Consider the following 19,118-nt stretch of genomic DNA (forward strand, 5'->3'; position numbering starts at 1 on the left):
TGAGAGTCAGTGTGTGGGACCCCTACCCCAGTGAGAGTCAGTGTGTGTGGGACCCGTACCCCAGTGAGAGTCAGTGTGTGTGGGACCCGTACCCCAGTGAGAGTCAGTGTGTGTGGGTCCCGTACCCCAGTGAGAGTCAGTGTGTGTGGGACCCGTACCCCAGTGAGAGTCAGTGTGTGTGGGACCCGTACCCCAGTGAGAGTCAGTGTGTGTGGGACCCGTACCCCAGTGAGAGTCAGTGTGTGTGGGACCCCAGTGAGAGTCAGTGTGTGTGGGACCCCAGTGAGAGTCAGTGTGTGTGGGACCCCAGTGAGAATCAGTGTGTGTGGGACCCCTACCCCAGTGAGAATCAGTGTGTGTGGGACCCTTACCCCAGTGAGAGTCAGTGTGTGTGGGACCCGTACCCCAGTGAGAGTCAGTGTGTGTGGGACCCGTACCCCAGTGAGGGTCAGTGTGTGGGACCCGTACCCCAGTGAGAGTCAGTGTGTGTGGGACCCGTACCCCAGTGAGAGTCAGTGTGTGGGGGACCCGTACCCCAGTGAGAGTCAGTGTGTGTGGGACCCCTACCCCAGTGAGAGTCAGTGTGTGTGGGACCCGTACCCCAGTGAGAGTCAGTGTGTGTGGGACCCGTACCCCAGTGAGAGTCAGTGTGTGTGGGACCCCAGTGAGAGTCAGTGTGTGTGGGACCCGTACCCCAGTGAGAGTCAGTTTGTGTGGGACCCGTACCCCAGTGACAGTCAGTGTGTGTGGGACCCGTACCCCAGTGAGAGTCAGCGTGTGTGGGACCCATACCCCAGTGAGAGTCAGTGTGTGTGGGACCCGTACCCCGGTGAGAGTCAGTGTGTGTGGGACCCGTACCCCAGTGAGAGTCAGTGTGTGTGGGACCCCTACCCCAGTAAGAGTCAGTGTGTGTGGGACCCGTACCCCAGTGAGAGTCAGTGTGTGTGGGACCCGTACCCCAGTGAGAGTCAGTGTGTGTGGGACCCGTACCCCAGTGAGAGTCAGTGTGTGTGGGACCCGTACCCCAGTGAGAGTCAGTGTGTGTGGGACCCGTACCCCAGTGAGAGTCAGTGTGTGTGGGACCCGTACCCCAGTGAGAGTCAGTGTGTTCAGGATAGAGAGAGAATGTAAATTCTGTGTGTTGATCTGACTGGTGTTTTCTGTTTGAAATGTAATTGGAGCTGTGTAGTGCGTGTGGGTGTTACTCAGAGGAGTTGCTCCCAATGAGTGGAGCTGTGAGTTATCCTGACTGGGAGAGCAATCCTTTCAGTCAGGATATTGTCTTTCAGCTCTCACTGTGTGATTCACCGGGTGTTGTATTGATGCCCTTGTGTAGGAGCTGGCACTACACTGCGGGCCGTGTGATGGCATCGTGAGCTCGGCGGCAGCACTGCGGGCAGAGAGGGTGGCACAGTGAGCTCGGCGGCCGCACTGCGGGCAGAGAGGGTGGCACAGTGAGCTCAGCTGCTGCACTGCGGGCAGAGAGGGTGGCACAGTGAGTTCGGCGGCCGCACTGCGGGCAGAGAGGGTGGCACAGTGAGCTTGGCGGCAGCACTGCGGGCAGAGAGGGTGGCACAGTGAGCTCAGCTGCTGCACTGCGGGCAGAGAGGGTGGCACAGTGAGCTTGGCGGCCGCACTGCGGGCAGAGAGGGTGGCACAGTGAGCTTGGCGGCCGCACTGCGGGCAGAGAGGGTGGCACAGTGAGCTCGGCGGCAGCACTGTGGGCAGAGAGGGTGGCACAGTGAACTCGGCGGCCGCACTGTGGGCAGAGAGGGTGGCACAGTGAGCTTGGCGGCAGCACTGTGGGCAGAGAGGGTGGCACAGTGAGCTCGGTGGCCGCACTGCGGGCAGAGAGGGTGGCACAGTGAGCTCGGCGGCAGCACTGTGGGCAGAGAGGGTGGCACAGTGAGTTTGGCGGCTGCACTGCGGGCAGAGAGGGTGGCACAGTGAGCTTGGCGGCCGTACTGCGGGCAGAGAGGGTGGCACAGTGAGCTTGGCGGCCGCACTGCGGGCAGAGAGGGTGGCACAGTGAGCTCGGCGGCAGCACTGCGGGCATAGAGGGTGGCACAGTGAGCTCGGCGGCCGCACTGCGGGCAGAGAGGGTGGCACAGTGAGCTCGGCGGCAGCACTGCGGGCAGAGAGGGTGGCACAGTGAGCTCGGCAGCCGCACTGCGGGCAGAGAGGGTGGCACAGTGAGCTCGGCGGCAGCACTGTGGGCAGAGAGGGTGGCACAGTGAGCTTGGCGGCAGCACTGCGGGCAGAGAGGGTGGCACAGTGAGCTCGGCGGCAGCACTGCGGGCAGAGAGGGTGGCACAGTGAGCTCGGCGGCCGCACTGTGGGCAGAGAGGGTGGCACAGTGAGCTTGGCGGCCACACTGCGGGCAGAGAGGGTGGCACAGTGAGCTCGGCGGCTGCACTGCGGGCAGAGAGGGTGGCACAGTGAGCTTGGCGGCAGCACTGTGGGCAGAGAGGGTGGCACAGTGAACTCGGCGGCAGCACTGCGGGCAGAGAGGGTGGCACAGTGAGCTCGGCGGCAGCACTGTGGGCAGAGAGGGTGGCACAGTGAGCTCGGCGGCCGCACTGCGGGCAGAGAGGGTGGCACAGTGAGTTTGGCGGCAGCACTGCGGGCAGAGAGGGTGGCACAGTGAGCTCGGCGGCAGCGCTGCGGGCAGAGAGGGTGGCACAGTGAGTCCGGCGGCAGCACTGCGGGCAGAGAGGGTGGCACAGTGAGCTTGGCGGCAGCACTGCGGGCAGAGAGGGTGGCACAGTGAGCTCGGCGGCCGCACTGCGGGCAGAGAGGGTGGCACAGTGAGCTCGGCGGCAGCACTGCGGGCAGAGAGGGTGGCACAGTGAGTTCGGCGGCAGCACTGTGGGCAGAGAGGGTGGCACAGTGAGCTCGGCGGCAGCACTGTGGGCAGAGAGGGTGGCACAGTGAGCTTGGCAGCAGCATTGGGGGCAGAGAGGGTGGCACAGTGAGCTCGGCGGCAGCACTGCGGGCAGAGAGGGTGGCACAGTGAGCTCGGCGGCAGCACTGCGGGCAGAGAGGGTGGCACAGTGAGCTCGGCGGCCGCACTGCGGGCAGAGAGGGTGGCACAGTGAGCTTGGCGGCAGCACTGCGGGCAGAGAGGGTGGCACAGTGAGCTCGGCGGCAGCACTGCGGGCAGAGAGGGTGGCACAGTGAGCTCGGCGGCAGCACTGCGGGCAGAGAGGGTGGCACAGTGAGCTTGGCGGCAGCACTGTGGGCAGAGAGGGTGGCACAGTGAGCTTGGCGGCCGCACTGTGGGCAGAGAGGGTGGCACAGTGAGCTCGGCGGCCGCACTGTGGGCAGAGAGGGTGGCACAGTGAGCTCGGCGGCAGCACTGCGGGCAGAGAGGGTGGCACAGTGAGCTCGGCGGCAGCACTGCGGGCAGAGAGGGTGGCACAGTGAGCTCGGCGGCCGCACTGCGGGCAGAGAGGGTGGCACAGTGAGCTTGGCGGCAGCACTGCGGGCAGAGAGGGTGGCACAGTGAGCTCGGCGGCTGCACTGCGGGCAGAGAGGGTGGCACAGTGAGCTCGGCGGCAGCACTGCGGGCAGAGAGGGTGGCACAGTGAGCTCGGCGGCAGCACTGCGGGCAGAGAGGGTGGCACAGTGAGTTTGGCGGCCGTACTGCGGGCAGAGAGGGTGGCACAGTGAGCTCGGCGGCCGCACTGGGGGCAGAGAGGGTGGCACTGTGAGCTTGGCGGCCGCACTGCGGGCAGAGAGGGTGGCACAGTGAGCTCGGCGGCAGCACTGTGGGCAGAGAGGGTGGCACAGTGAGCTCGGCGGCCGTACTGCGGGCAGAGAGGGTGGCACAGTGAGCTTGGCGGCAGCACTGTGGGCAGAGAGGGTGGCACAGTGAGCTTGGCGGCAGCACTGCGGGCAGAGAGGGTGGCATCGTGTTCCTCCCATCGCCTCAGCAATGAACCGGATCTTGTATCCCAGTGAGAGTCTCCAACAGACCATCAGCCGCTCTGCCCGAGCTCTGGTGGGATTTGGCAGTGTCCCAGTGCTCGAACCGAGGACGACTGGAGTTTCTTCACAGCTTTGATTGGAATTTCCTGGCTGAATTGTGACGAGCTGCTGGAATTTGGTGCCATTTGCCCGGCCCTGTTATTGGTGGTCACCATGCCAATTCGAAGAGGTCATGTTGCTCCTCAGAACACTTTTCTTGATACCATCATCCGGAAATTGGAAGGTCGCAGTAAGTTTTTGCCTCCTTATCTGGAAATCAGTGTTTGACTGGGAGAGAGGGAGAAACACTGGCAGAGAGATCGAGAAAGCGCAGAGAGAGAGAGAGAGAGGGTAACACAGAGACAGAGAGAGGGAGAGCGAGAGGGTAACACAGAGACAGAGAGAGGGAGGGAGACAGGCAGGTGTGAAAGGCAGAGAGAGAGGGAGGGGTAACACAGAGAGAGAGAGAGGGAGAGAGAGAGAGAGAGAGGGTAACACAGAGACAGAGAGAGGGAGAGAGAGAGAGAGGGTAACACAGAGACAGAGAGAGGGAGAGAGAGAGAGAGAGAGGGTAACACAGAGACAGAGAGAGGGAGAGAGAGAGAGAGAGAGAGGGTAACACAGAGACAGAGAGAGGGAGAGAGAGAGAGAGAGAGAGGGTAACACAGAGGCAGAGAGAGGGAGAGAGAGAGAGAGAGAGAGGGTAACACAGAGACAGACAGAGAGAGAGAGAGAGGGTAACACAGAGACAGACAGAGAGAGGGAGGGAGACAGACGGGTGTGAAAGACAGAGAGAGAGAAAGAGAGAGAGGGTGGAAGAGAATTGGAAAGTTAGATATAAAAGTCCAGATTGACTGGCGACAGAGACACAGATGCACATCGACACAAAACTGAAATGGACAGAGTAAAAGGTTTTATTGTAGAATCGGAGCAACACACAGAGGAAGAGCAAGTGAGACGTGTGGGGGTGAGGGGCAGATGGGGAGAGAGAGAGAGTGAGGTACACTCAGACTATCAAACATCTGCAGTCCTTGAGAAAACAGCAGGCAGATTGAATGATGACTTTTGATGCTGATTGTTTGAAGGACGTCTGTGTGGAAAGGGACTGCAGAGGGAGCAGGAACCTGATAACCAAATGTATAAATACTCTCCATTGGAGCTGAGTCTGACCTGACACTGTGCAGCAGGAGAAAAATCTGGAGTAAAAATACAGAACTGGAGGGGGTCTGATTTCAGTTGGAGCGGAATGTGGCCATGTAAACTGGGAAAGGAGACAGAACGGTGATGGAGCGAGTGGCCTTCACAGAGGAGCTGGTTGGTGTGCAGTCACTTCCAGAAGTGGGGAGGGAGGGAGGGGGAACACAGGAAAGCAGAGAGTGATTAGAGAGAAGGAGGAATATAGAGGCATGAGGAAGATATTCAATCCCTTGGTCCTGTTTCAGTGTTCAATCAGCTCATTGCTGATCTGTGATCTCATTCACACACGGTGGGCCAGACCCATTAATACCTCTCATTAACAAATCACTACCAATCTCTGCTTTAAAATTAACAATTGATCGAAGCATCGATTGCCATTTCTGGAAGAGAGTTGCAAACAAGCTGTGTGTGGAGAAACATTTCCTAACTCCACTCTGAGATTGGACACGGAGCGAGTGGACACGGAGCGAGTGGACACGGAGCGAGTGGACACGGAGCGAGTGGACACGGAGCGAGTGGACACGGAGCGAGTGGACACGGAGCGAGTTGACACGGAGCGAGTGGACACGGAGCGAGTGGACACGGAGCGAGTGGACACGGAGCGAGTGGACACGGAGCGAGTGGACACGGAGCGAGTGGACACGGAGCGAGTGGACACGGAGCGAGTGGACACGGAACGAGTGGACACGGAGCGAGTGGACACGGAGCGAGTGGACACGGAGCGAGTGGACACGGAGCGAGTGGACACGGAGCGAGTGGACACGGAACGAGTGGACACGGAGCGAGTGGACACGGAGCGAGTGGACACGGAGCGAGTGGACACGGAGCGAGTGGACACGGAGCGAGTGGACACGGAGCGAGTGGACACGGAGCGAGTTGGCATGGAACGAGTGGAAAAGCAGAGACAGAGGTTGGGTCTGGGAGCAGCAACAGACCATTCAGGCCATTGAGCCTGATCCACCATTCAATAACATCATGGACAATCTTTTATAGAGTCAGATACATCTACAGCACAGAAAAGGCCCTTCAGCCCATCGAGTCTGCACTGGTCAAAATCAACCACCTAATTAGTCTAATCCCATTTACCACTTGGCCCATCGCTGTGTCTGCCCTGCGATTGCAAGTTCACATCTAAACACTTCTTACATGTTATGAGGGTCTCTGCCTCCATCCCCCTTTCAGGCAGCGAGTTCCAGACCCCCACCACCCTCTGGGGGAAAAGGTTTTCCCTCACATCCCCTCTAAACCACAGGTGCAGCAGGCGGTAAATAAGGCTAATGGTATCCTGGCCTTCATAGCGAGAGGGTTAGAGTACAGAAGCAGGGATGAGTTGCTGCAATTATACAGGGCCTTGGTGAGGCCACAGCTGGGGTATTGTGGGCAGTTTTGGTCTCCTTTTCTGAGGAAGGATGTTCCTGCTCTCGAGGGAGTGAAGCAAAGGTTTACCAGACTGAATTCTGGATTGATGTGTGAGGAGAGATTGACTAGGTTCGGATTGTTCTCGCTGGAGTTCAGAAGAATGAGGGGGGTCTCATAGAGACGTATAAAATCCTAACAGGACTGGACAGGGTAGATGCAGGAAGGATGTTCTTGATGGGGACAGGGTAGATGCAGGAAGGATGTTCCCGAAGGGGACAGGGTAGATGCAGGAAGGATGTTCCCGATGGGGACAGGGTAGATGCAGGAAGGATGTTCCCGATGGGGACAGGGTAGATGCAGGAAGGATGTTCCCGATGGGGACAGGGTAGATACAGGAAGGATGTTCCCGATGGGGACAGGGTAGATGCAGGAAGGATGTTCCCGATGGGGACAGGGTAGATGCAGGAAGGCTGTTCCCGATGGGGACAGGGTAGGTGCAGGAAGGATGTTCCCGATGGGGACAGGGTAGGTGCAGGAAGGATGTTCCCGATGGGGACAGGGTAGATGCAGGAAGGATGTTCCCGATGGGGACAGGGTAGGTGCAGGAAGGATGTTCCCGATGGGGACAGGGTAGATGCAGGAAGGATGTTCCCGATGGGGACAGGGTAGATGCAGGAAGGATGTTCCCGATGGGGACAGGGTAGATGCAGGAAGGATGTTCCCGATGGGGACAGGGTAGATGCAGGAAGGCTGTTCCCGATGGGGACAGGGTAGATGCAGGAAGGATGTTCCCGATGGGGACAGGGTAGATGCAGGAAGGATGTTCCCGATGGGGACAGGGTAGATGCAGGAAGGATGTTCCCGATGGGGACAGGGTAGATGCAGGAAGGATGTTCCCGATGGGGACAGGGTAGATGCAGGAAGGATGTTCCCGATGGGGACAGGGTAGATGCAGGAAGGATGTTCCCGATGGGGACAGGGTAGATGCAGGAAGGATGTTCCCGATGGGGACAGGGTAGATGCAGGAAGGATGTTCCCGATGGGGACAGGGTAGATGCAGGAAGGATGTTCCCGATGGGGACAGGGGAGCTGCAGGAAGGATGTTCCCGATGGGGACAGGGTAGACGCAGGAAGGATGTTCCCGATGGGGACAGGGTAGATGCAGGAAGGATGTTCCCGATGGGGACAGGGTAGACGCAGGAAGGATGTTCCCGTTGGGGACAGGGTAGATGCAGGAAGGATGTTCCCGATGGGGACAGGGTAGATGCAGGAAGGATGTTCCCGATGGGGACAGGGTAGATGCAGGAAGGATTTTCCCGATGGGGACAGGGTAGATGCAGGAAGGATGTTCCCGATGGGGACAGGGTAGATGCAGGAAGGATGTTCCCGATGGGGACAGGGTAGATGCAGGAAGGATGTTCCCGATGGGGACAGGGTAGATGCAGGAAGGATGTTCCCGATGGGGACAGGGGAGCTGCAGGAAGGATGTTCCCGATGGGGACAGGGTAGACGCAGGAAGGATGTTCCCGATGGGGACAGGGTAGATGCAGGAAGGATGTTCCCGATGGGGACAGGGTAGATGCAGGAAGGATGTTCCCGATGGGGACAGGGTAGATGCAGGAAGGATGTTCCCGATGGGGACAGAGTAGATGCAGGAAGGATGTTCCCGATGGGGACAGGGTAGATGCAGGAAGGATGTTCCCGATGGGGACAGGGTAGATGCAGGAAGGATGTTCCCGATGGGGACAGGGTAGATGCTGGAAGGATGTTGCCGATGGGGACAGGGTAGATGCAGGAAGGATGTTCCCGATGGGGACAGGGTAGATGCAGGAAGGATGTTCCCGATGGGGACAGGGTAGATGCAGGAACGATGTTCCCAATGGGGACAGGGTAGATGCAGGAAGGATGTTCCCGATGGGGACAGGGTAGATGCAGGAAGGATGTTCCCGATGGGGACAGGGTAGATGCAGGAAGGATGTTCCCGATGGGGACAGGGTAGATGCAGGAAGGATGTTCCCGATGGGGACAGGGTAGATGCAGGAAGGATGTTCCCGATGGGGACAGGGTAGATGCAGGAAGGATGTTCCCGATGGGGACAGGGTAGATGCAGGAAGGATGTTCCCGATGGGGACAGGGTAGATGCAGGAAGGATGTTCCCGATGGGGGCAGGGTAGGTGCAGGAAGGATGTTCCTCATGGGGACAGGGTAGATGCAGGAAGGATGTTCCCGATGGGGACAGGGTAGATGCAGGAAGGATGTTCCCAATGGGGACAGGGTAGATGCAGGAAGGATGTTCCCGATGGGGACAGGGTAGATGCAGGAAGGATGTTCCCGATGGGGACAGGGTAGACGCAGGAAGGATGTTCCCGATGGGGACAGGGTAGATGCAGGAAGGATGTTCCCGATGGGGACAGGGTAGATGCAGGAAGGATGTTGCCGATGGGGACAGTGTAGATGCAGGAAGGATGTTCCCGATGGGGACAGGGTAGATGCAGGAAGGATGTTCCCGATGGGGACAGGGTAGATGCAGGAAGGATGTTCCCGATGGGGACAGGGTAGATGCAGGAAGGATGTTCCCGATGGGGACAGGGTAGATACAGGAAGGATGTTCCCGATGGGGACAGGGTAGATGCAGGAAGGATGTTCCCGATGGGGACAGGGTAGATGCAGGAAGGATGATCCCGATGGGGACAGGGTAGATGCAGGAAGGATGTTCCCGATGGGGACAGGGTAGATACAGGAAGGATGTTCCCGATGGGGACAGGGTAGATGCAGGAAGGATGTTCCCGATGGGGACAGGGTAGATGCAGGAAGGATGTTCCCGATGGGGACAGGGTAGATGCAGGAAGGATGTTCCCGATGGGGACAGGGTAGATGCAGGAAGGATGTTCCCGATGGGGACAGGGTAGATGCAGGAAGGATGTTCCCGATGGTGGGTGTGTCCAGAACCAGGGGTCACAGTCTGAGGGTACGGGGTAGATCATTTCGGACAGAGATGAGAAATTTCATCACCCGGAGAGTGGTCGGCCTGTGGAGTTTGTTACCACAGGAAGTAGTTGAGTCTATTGGGATAAAATAGGCAATAAATTACCAGTGCAGTAGATAACGGGGAGCCGATGGATGTGGTATATCTGGATTTCCAGAAAGCCTTTGACAAGGTGCCACACAAAAGGTTGCTGCATAAGATAAAGATGCATGGCATTAAGGGTAAAGTAGTAGCATGGATAGAGGATTGGTTAATTAATAGAAAGCAAAGAGTTGGGGTAAATGGGTGTTTCTCTGGTTGGCAATCAGTAGCTAGTGGTGTCCCTCAGGGATCCGTGTTGGGCCCACAATTGTTCACAATCTACATAGATGATTTGGAGTTGGGGACCAAGGGCAATGTGTCCAAGTTTGCAGATGACACTAAGATGAGTGGTAAAGCGAAAAGTGCAGAGGATACTGGAATTCTGCAGAGGGATTTGGATAGGTTAAGTGAATGGGCTCGGGTCTGGCAGATGGAATACAATGTTGACAAATGTGAGGTTATCCATTTTGGTAGGAATAACAGCAAACGGGATTATTATTTAAACGATAAAATATTAAAGCATGCCGCTGTTCAGAGAGACTTGGGTGTGCTAGTGCATGAGTCACAGAAGGTTGGTTTACAAGTGCAACAGGTGATTAAGAAGGCAAATGGAATTTTGTCCTTCATTGCTAGAGGGATGGAGTTTAAGACTAGGGAGGTTATGTTGCAATTGTACAAAGTGTTAGTGCGGCCACACCTGGAGTATTGTGTTCAGTTTTGGTCTCCTTACTTGAGAAAGGACGTACTGGCGCTGGAGGGTGTGCAGAGGAGATTCACTAGGTTAATCCCAGAGCTGAAGGGGTTGGATTATGAGGAGAGGTTGAGTAGACTGGGACTGTACTCGTTGGAATTTAGAAGGATGAGGGGGGATCTTATAGAAACATTTAAAATTATGAAGGGAATAGATAGGATAGATGCGGGCAGGTTGTTTCCACTGGCGGGTGACAGCAGAACTAGGGGGCATAGCCTCAAAATAAGGGGAAGTAGATTTAGGACTGAGTTTAGGAGGAACTTCTTCACCCAAAGGGTTGTGAATCTATGGAATTCCTTGCCCAGTGAAGCAGTTGAGGCTCCTTCATTACATGTTTTTAAGGTAAAGATAGATAGTTTTTTGAAGAATAAAGGGATTAAGGGTTATGGTGTTCAGGCCAGAAAGTGGAGCTGAGTCCACAAAAGATCAGCCATGATCTAATTGAATGGCGGAGCAGGCTCGAGGGGCCAGATGGCCTACTCCTGCTCCTAGTTCTTATGTTCTTATGTTCTTATGTTCTTAACGATCCTGAAAACACGATCAGAGACGTCACGGACCTTGGCACCCGGGAGGCAACACACCAACCGTGAGCCTCTATCGTTGCCACAGAACCGCCTATCTGTACCTCTAACTATAGAGTCTCCAATAACTAATGCCCTCCTGCTCTCCCCCCTTCCCTTCTGAGCCACAGGGATAGACTCAGTGACAGAGACCTGGTCGCCGTGGCTTACCTCTGGTAGGTCTCCCCCCCCCCCCCCCCCCCTCCTCCCAACAGTATCCAAAATGGTTCATAGAATTTACAGTGCAGAAGGAAGCCATTCGGCCCATCGAGTCTGCACTGGCTCTTGGAAAGAGCACCCTACCCAAGGTCAAAACCTCCACCCTATCCCAATAACCCAGTAACCCCACCCAACACTAAGGGCAATTTTGGACACTAAGGGCAATTTATCATGGCCAATCCACCTAACCTGCACATCTTTGGACTGTGGGAGGAAACCGGAGCACCCGGAGGAAACCCACGCACACACGGGGAGGATGTGCAGACTCCACACGGACAGTGACCCAAACCGGAATCGAACCTGGGACCCTGGAGCTGTGAAGCGATTGTGCTATCCACTATGCTACCGTGCTGCCCTTGTTATTGAGGGGAACAACCGCAGTGGATCTCTGCACTGACTGCTTCCTCCCCCTCCTTTTAAACGTCACCCAGCTACCCTCATTCATTGAAGTAACTACATCCCTGAAGCTTCTATCTATAACCGACTTTGCCTCCCGAATGATCCTCAGTTCATCCAGCTCCAGCTCCAGTTCCCTAACGCAGTTTTTGAGGAGCTGGAGTTGGGTGCACTTCCCACAGGTGAAATCAGCAGGGACACTGACGGCGTCCCTCACCTCAAACAGTCTGCAGGAGGAGCATTGTACTGCCTTCCCTGACATCCCTTCCATTTATCCACTTGACCTGATTTTCACACTCCCCGCAGGTTCGAGGTGGTGGAAGGATGGAGAGAGGAAAAGGAAAAAAAAGTTTATCTCACCAACTCACCACGCAGTCTGATTTTTGATTGTAGGAGGAGGATGGGTAGGAGACACTACCTGTGTAGGATCTGTGTCTTATCGAAAGGACAGCCACATGGGCAAAGGGGGCGGGGTTGTATTGTTAATGAGGAATGAAGTTAAATCGATAGCGAGGAGTGATATAGGATCAGAAGGCAGAGAATCTCTGTGGGTAGAGTTGAGGAATCACAAAGGTAAAGAGACCCTGATGGGAGTTCTGTACAGGCTCCCCAGCAGTCATCAGGATGTGAGGCAGAAAATAAATCAGGAGATAGAAAAGGCAATATTACAATAACCATGGGGGACTTCAATATGCAGGTGGACTGGGAAAATCAGGTTGGTCATGGATCCCAAGAAAAGGAATTTGTGGAATGTCTAAGAGATGGTTTTTTGGAGCAGCTTGTGACAGAGCCGACTAGGGAACAGGCAATTCTGGATTTGGTGATGTGTAATGAGGCAGACTTGATTCGGGAACTTAAGGTGAAGGAACCCTTAGGGAGCAGTGACCACAATATGATAGAATTTACCCTACAGTTTGAGAGGGAGAAGCTGCAATCAGATGTAACGGTATTACAATTAAATAAGGGTAACTACAAAGACATGAGGGAGGAGCTGGCCAGAGTTGATTGGAGAAGGAGCCGAGCAGGGAAGACAGTGGAACAGCAATGGCAGGAGTTTTGGGGGTTATTCGGGACGCACAGCAGAAATTCATCCCAAGGAGGAGGAAACATGCTGAGGGGAGGACAAAGCAGCCATGGCTGATGAGGGAAGTCAAGGACAGCATAAAGGCTAAAGAAAAAGCACACAAAGTGGCGAGGGTTAGTGGGAAACCAGAGGATTGGGAACCTTTAAAAGTGAGCAGAGGACAACTAAAAAAGCAATAAGGGGGAGAAGGTGAAATATGAGTGCAAGTTACCTAGTAATATAAGGGAAGATAGGAAGAGTTTCTTTCAATATATAAAAGGTAAGAGAGAGGCAAAAATACACTACACCCCAGGTCCCTAAAAGAACATAAGAACTAGGAGCAGGAGTAGGCCATCTGGCCCCTCGAGCCTGCTCCGCCATTCAATTAGATCATGGCTGATCTTTTGTGGACTCAGCTCCACTTTCCGGCCCGAACACCATAACCCTTAATCCCTTTATTCTTCAAAAAACTATCTATCTTTACCTTAAAAACATGTAATGAAGGAGCCTCAACTGCTTCACTGGGCAAGGAATTCCATAGATTCACAACCCTTTGGGTGAAGAAGTTCCTCCTAAACTCAGTCCTAAATCTACTTCCCCTCATTTTGAGGCTATGCCCCCTAGTTCTGCTTTCACCCGCCAGTGGAAACAACCTGCCCGCATCTATCCTATCTATTCCCTTCATAATTTTAAGTGTTTCTATAAGATCCCACCTCATCCTTCTAAATTCCAACGAGTACAGTCCCAGTCTACTCAACCTCTCCTCATAATCCAACAACTTCAGCTCTGGGATTAACCACGTGAATCTCCTCTGCACACCCTCCAGCGCCAGTACGTCCTTTCTCAAGTAAGGAGACCAAAACTGAACACAATACTCCAGGTGTGGCCTCACTAACACCTTATACAATTGCAACATAGCCTCCCGAGTCTTAAACTCCATCCCTCTAGCAATGAAGGACAAAATTCCATTTGCCTTCTTAATCACCTGTTGCACTTGTAAACCAACCTTCTGTGACTCATGCACTAGCACACCCAAGTCTCTCTGAACAGCAGCATGCTTTAATATTTTATCGTTTAAATAATAATCCCGTTTGCTGTTATTCCTACCAAAATGGATAACCTCACATTTGTCAACATTGTATTCCATCTGCCAGACCCTAGCCCATTCACTTAACCTATCCAAATCCCTCTGCAGACTTCCAGTATCCTCTGCACTTTTCGCTTTACCACTCATCTTAGTGTCATCTGCAAACTTGGACACATTGCCCTTGGTCCCCAACTCCAAATCATCTATGTAAATTGTGAACAATTGTGGACCCAACACGGATCCCTGAGGGACACCACTAGCTACTGATTGCCAACCAGAGAAACACCCATTTATCCCAACTCTTTGCTTTCTATTAATTAACCAATCCTCTATCCATGCTACTACTTTACCCTTAATGCCATGCATCTTTATCTTATGCAGCAACCTTTTGTGTGGCACCTTGTCAAAGGCTTTCTGGAAATCCAGATATACCACATCCATCGCCTCCCCATTATCTACTGCACTGGTAATGTCCTCAAAAAATTCCACTAAATTAGTTAGGCACGACCTGCCCTTTACGAACCCATGCTGCGTCTGCCCAATGGGACAATTTCTATCCAGATGCCTCACAATTTCTTCCTTGATGATAGATTCCAGCATCTTCCCTACTACCGAAGTTAAGCTCACTGGCCTATAATTTCCTGCTTTCTGCCTACCTCCTTTTTTAAACAGTGGCGTCACGTTTGCTAATTTCCAATCCACCGGGACCACCCCAGAGTCTAGTGAATTTCGGTAAATTATCACTAGTGCATCTGCAATTTCCCTAGCTATCTCTTTTAGCACTCTGGGATGCATTCCATCAGGGCCAGGAGACTTGTCTACCTTTAGCCCCATTAGCTTGCCCATCACTCCCTCCTTAGTGATAACAATCCTCTCAAGGTCCTCACCTGTCATAGCCTCATTTCTATCAGTCGCTGGCATGTTATTTGTGTCTTCCACTGTGAAGACCGACCCAAAAAACCTGTTCAGTTCCTCAGCCATTTCCTCATTTCCCATTATTAAAACTCCCTTCTCATCCTCTAAAGGACCAATATTTACCTTAGCCACTCTTTTTGTCTTATATATTTGTAAAAACTTTTACTGTCTGTTTTTATATTCTGAGCAAGTTTACTCTCATACTCTATCTTACTCTTCTTTATAGCTTTTTTAGTAGCTTTCTGTTGCCCCCTAAAGATTTCCCAGTCCTCTAATCTCCCAGCAATCTTTGCCACTTTATATGCTTTTTCCTTCAATTTGATACTCTCCCTTATTTCCTTAGATATCCAGGGTCGATTTTCCCTCTTTCTTCCGTCCTTCCTTTTTGTTGGTATAAACCTTTGCTGAGCACTGTGAAAAATCGCTTGGAAGGTTCTCCACTGTTCCTCAACTGTTCCACCATAAAGTCTTAGCTCCCAGTCTACCTTAGCTAGTTCTTCTCTCATCCCCTTGTAATCTCCTTTGTTTAAACACAAAACACTAGTATTTGATTTTACTTTCTCACCCTCCATCTGTATTTTAAATTCCACCATATTGTGATCGCTCCTTCCGAGAGGATCCCTAACTATGAGATCATGAATCAATCTTGTCTCAGAAGGATGGGTGAGTAAATTTGCAGACGACACTAAAGTCGGTGGAGTTGTAGACAGTGCAGAAGGATGTTGCAGGTTACAGAGGGACATAGATAAGCTGCAGAGCTGGGCTGAGAGGTGGCAAATGGAGTTTAACGTGGAGAAGTGTGAGGTGATTCACTTTGGAAAGAATAACAGGAATGAGGAATATTTGGCTAATGGTAAAATTCTTGGTAGTGTGGATGAGCAGAGGGATCTCGGTGTCCATGTACATAGATCCCTGAAAGTTGCCACCCAGGTTGATAGGGTTGTGAAGAAGGCCTATGGTGTGATGGCCTTTATTGGTAGAGGGATTGAGTTCCGGAGCCATGTGGTCATGTTGCAGTTGTACAAAACTCTAGTACGGCCACATTTGGAGTATTGCGTACAGTTCTGGTCGCCTCATTATAGGAAGGACGTGGAAGCTTTGGAACGGGTGCAGAGGAGATTTACCAGGATGTTGCCTGGTATGGAGGGAAAATCTTATGAGGAAAGGCTGATGGACTTGAGGTTGTTTTCGTTAGAGTGAAGAAGGTTAATAGGTGACCTAATAGAGGCATACAAAATGATCAGAGGGTTAGATAGGGTGGACAGCGAGAGCCTTCTCCCGCGGATGGAGGTGGCTAGCACGAGGGGACATAGCCTTAAATTGAGGGGTAATAGATATAGGACAGAGGCCAGAGGTGGGTTTTTTACGCAAAGAGTGGTGAGGCCGTGGAATGCCCTACCTGCAACAGTAGTGAACTCGCCAACATTGAGGGCATTTAAAAGTTTATTGGATAAGCATATGGATGATAATGGCATAGTGTAGGTTAGATGGCCTTTAGGTTTTTTTTCCATGTCGGTGCAACATCGAGGGCCGAAGGGCCTGTACTGCGCTGTATCGTTCTATGTTCTATGTTCTATGTTCTATGTTCATTACACAGGACAAGATCTAGGACCGCTTGTTCCCTCGTAGGTTCCATTACATACTGTTCTAGGAAACTATCACGGATACATTCTATAAACTCCTCCTCAAGGTTGCCTTGACCGATCTGGTTAATCCAATCGACATGTAGATTAAAATCCCCCATGATAACTGCTGTACCATTTCTACATGCATCAGTTATTTCTTTGTTTATTGCCTGCCCCACCATAGCGTTACTATTTGGTGGCCGATAGACTACTCCTATCAGTGACTTTTTCGCCTTATTATTATTGATTTCCACCCAAATGGATTCAACCTTATCCTCCATAGCACTGATGTCATCCCTTACTATTGCCCGGATGTCATCCTTAAATAACAGAGCTACACCACCTCCCTTACCACCCACTCTGTCCTTCCGAATAGTTTGATACCCTCGGATATTTAACTCCCAGTCGTGACCATCCTTTAACCATGTTTCAGTAATGGCCACTAAATCATAGTCATTTATGATGATTTGTGCCATCAACTCATTTACTTTCCGAATACTACGAGCATTCAGGTAAAGTACACTTATGTTGGTTTTTTTACCTCTGTTTTGAATCTTAACATCTCCAGTTTTATTCCTTTTGTTATTACTGGGCCTATTCACTGAGCTCCCCTCAGTCACTGTGCCTTGTACTGTCGCCCTTTTAGATTTTTGACTATGTCTTCTCTGCCTTGCACTTTTCCCCTTACTTCCTTTTGCTTCTGTCCCTGTTTTACTACCTTCCAACTTCCTGCATCGGTTCCCATCCCCCTGCGACATTAGTTTAAACGCTCCCCAACAGCTCTAGAAAACTCTAGGACATCGGTTCCAGTCCTGATAGTTGAGGAGATTGTGGAGGCATTGGTGATGATCTTTCAAGAATCACGAGGCAGGACAGGTACAGCACGGGGTTAGATACAGAGTAAAGCTCCCTCTAAACTGTCCCCATCAAACACTCCCAGGACAGGTACAGCACGGGTTTAGATATAGAGTAAAGCTCCCTCTGTACTGTCCCCATCAAACACTCCCAGGACAGGTACAGCACGGGGTTAGATACAGAGTAAAGCTCCCTCTACACTGTCCCCATCAAACACTCCCAGGACAGGTACAGCACGGGTTAGATACAGAGTAAAGCTCCCTCTGCACTGTCCCCATCAAACACTCCCAGGACAGGTACAGCACGGGGTTAGATCATAGATCATAGAATTTACAGTGCAGAAGGAGGCCATTTGGCCCATCGAGCCTGCACCGGCTCTTGGAAAGAGCACCCTACCCAAGTTCAACACCTCCACCCTATCCCAATAACCCAGTAACCCCACCCAACACTAAGGGCAATTTATCATGGCCAATCCACCTAACCTGCACATCTTTGGACTGTGGGAGGAAACCGGAGCACCCGGAGGAAACCCACGCACACACGGGGAGGATGTGCAGACTCCGCACAGACAGTGACCCAAGCCAGAATCGAACCTGGGATCCTGGAGCTGTGAAGCCATTATGCTATCCACAATGCTACCGTGCTGCCCCTAGATACAGAGTAAAGCTCCCTCTACACTGTCCCCATCAAACACTCCCAGGACAGGTACAGCACGGGGTTAGATACAGAGTAAAGCTCCCTGTACACTGCCCCCATCAAACACTCCCAGGACAGGTACAGCACGGGGTTAGATACAGAGTAAAGCTCCCTCTACACTGTCCCCATCAAACACTCCCAGGACAGGTACAGCACGGGGTTAGATACAGAGTAAAGCTCCCTCTACACTGTCCCCATCAAACACTCCCAGGACAGGTACAGCACAGGGTTAGATACAGAGTAAAGCTCCCTCTACACTGTCTCCATCAAACACTCCCAGGACAGGTATAGCATGGGGTTAGATACTGAGTAAAGCTCCCTCTACACTATCCCCATCAAACACTCCCAGGACAGGTACAGCACCGGGTTAGATACAGAGTAAAGCTCCCTCTACACTGTCCCCATCAAACACTCCCAGGACAGGTACAGCACGGGGTTAGATACAGAGTAAAGCTCCCTCTCCACTGTCCCCATCAAACACTCCCAGGACAGGTACAGCACGGCGTTAGATACAGAGCAAAGCTCCCTCTAAACTGTCCCCATCAAACACCCCCAGGACAGGTACAGCACGGCGTTAGATGCACAGTAAAGCTCCCTCTACACTGCCCCCATCAAACCCTCCCAGACAGGTACAGCACGGGTTAGATACAGAGTAAAGCTCCCTCTACCCTGTCCCCATCAAACACTCCCAGGACAGGTACAGCACGGGGTTAGATACAGAGTAAAGCTCTCTCTACACTGTCCCCATCAAACAATCCCAGGACAGGAACAGCACGGGATTAGATACAGAGTAAAGCTCCCTCTCCCCTGTCCCCATGAAACACTCCCAGGACAGATACAGCACAGGTATAGATACAGAGTAAAGCTCCCTCGACACTGTCCCCATCAAACACTCCGAGGACAGGTACAGCACAAGTTTACATACAGAGTAAAGCTCCCTCTACACTGTCCCCATCAAACAATCCCAGAACAGGTACAGCACGGGGTTAGATACAGAGTAAAGCTCCCTCTACACTGTCCCCATCAAACACTCCCAGGACAGGTACAGCACGGGGTTAGATACAGAGTAAAGCTCCCTCTGCACTGTCTCCATCAAACACTCCCAGGACAGGTACAGCACGGGGTTAGATACAGAGTAAAGCTCCCTCTACACTGTCCCCATCAAACACTCCCAGGACAGGTACAGCACGGGGTTAGATACAGAGTAAAGCACCCTCTACACTGTCCCCATCAAACACTCCCAGGACAGGTACAGCACGGGGTTAGATCATAGATCATAGAATTTACAGTGCAGAAGGAGGCCATTTGGCCCATCGAGCCTGCACCGGCTCTTGGAAAGAGCACCCTACCCAAGTTCAA

At 52.7% G+C, this 19,118-nt stretch overlaps 1 protein-coding gene across 1 annotated transcript in view; it reads left to right on the forward strand.

The window, feature by feature from the left end:
- Window positions 1-3,754: 3,754 nt before the first annotated feature.
- Window positions 3,755-19,118, forward strand: part of LOC119972890 (potassium voltage-gated channel subfamily H member 2) — a 31,709-nt gene continuing 16,345 nt past the window's right edge. The window contains exon 1 of the mRNA XM_038810434.1: window positions 3,755-4,219. Within this exon, the coding sequence (XP_038666362.1) occupies window positions 4,144-4,219 (76 nt within the window). The 5' untranslated portion in view covers window positions 3,755-4,143. The remainder of the gene's footprint in view (window positions 4,220-19,118) is intronic.

This window comes from Scyliorhinus canicula, chromosome 10, assembly GCF_902713615.1.
Source record: "Scyliorhinus canicula chromosome 10, sScyCan1.1, whole genome shotgun sequence".
NCBI lineage: Eukaryota > Metazoa > Chordata > Chondrichthyes > Carcharhiniformes > Scyliorhinidae > Scyliorhinus > Scyliorhinus canicula.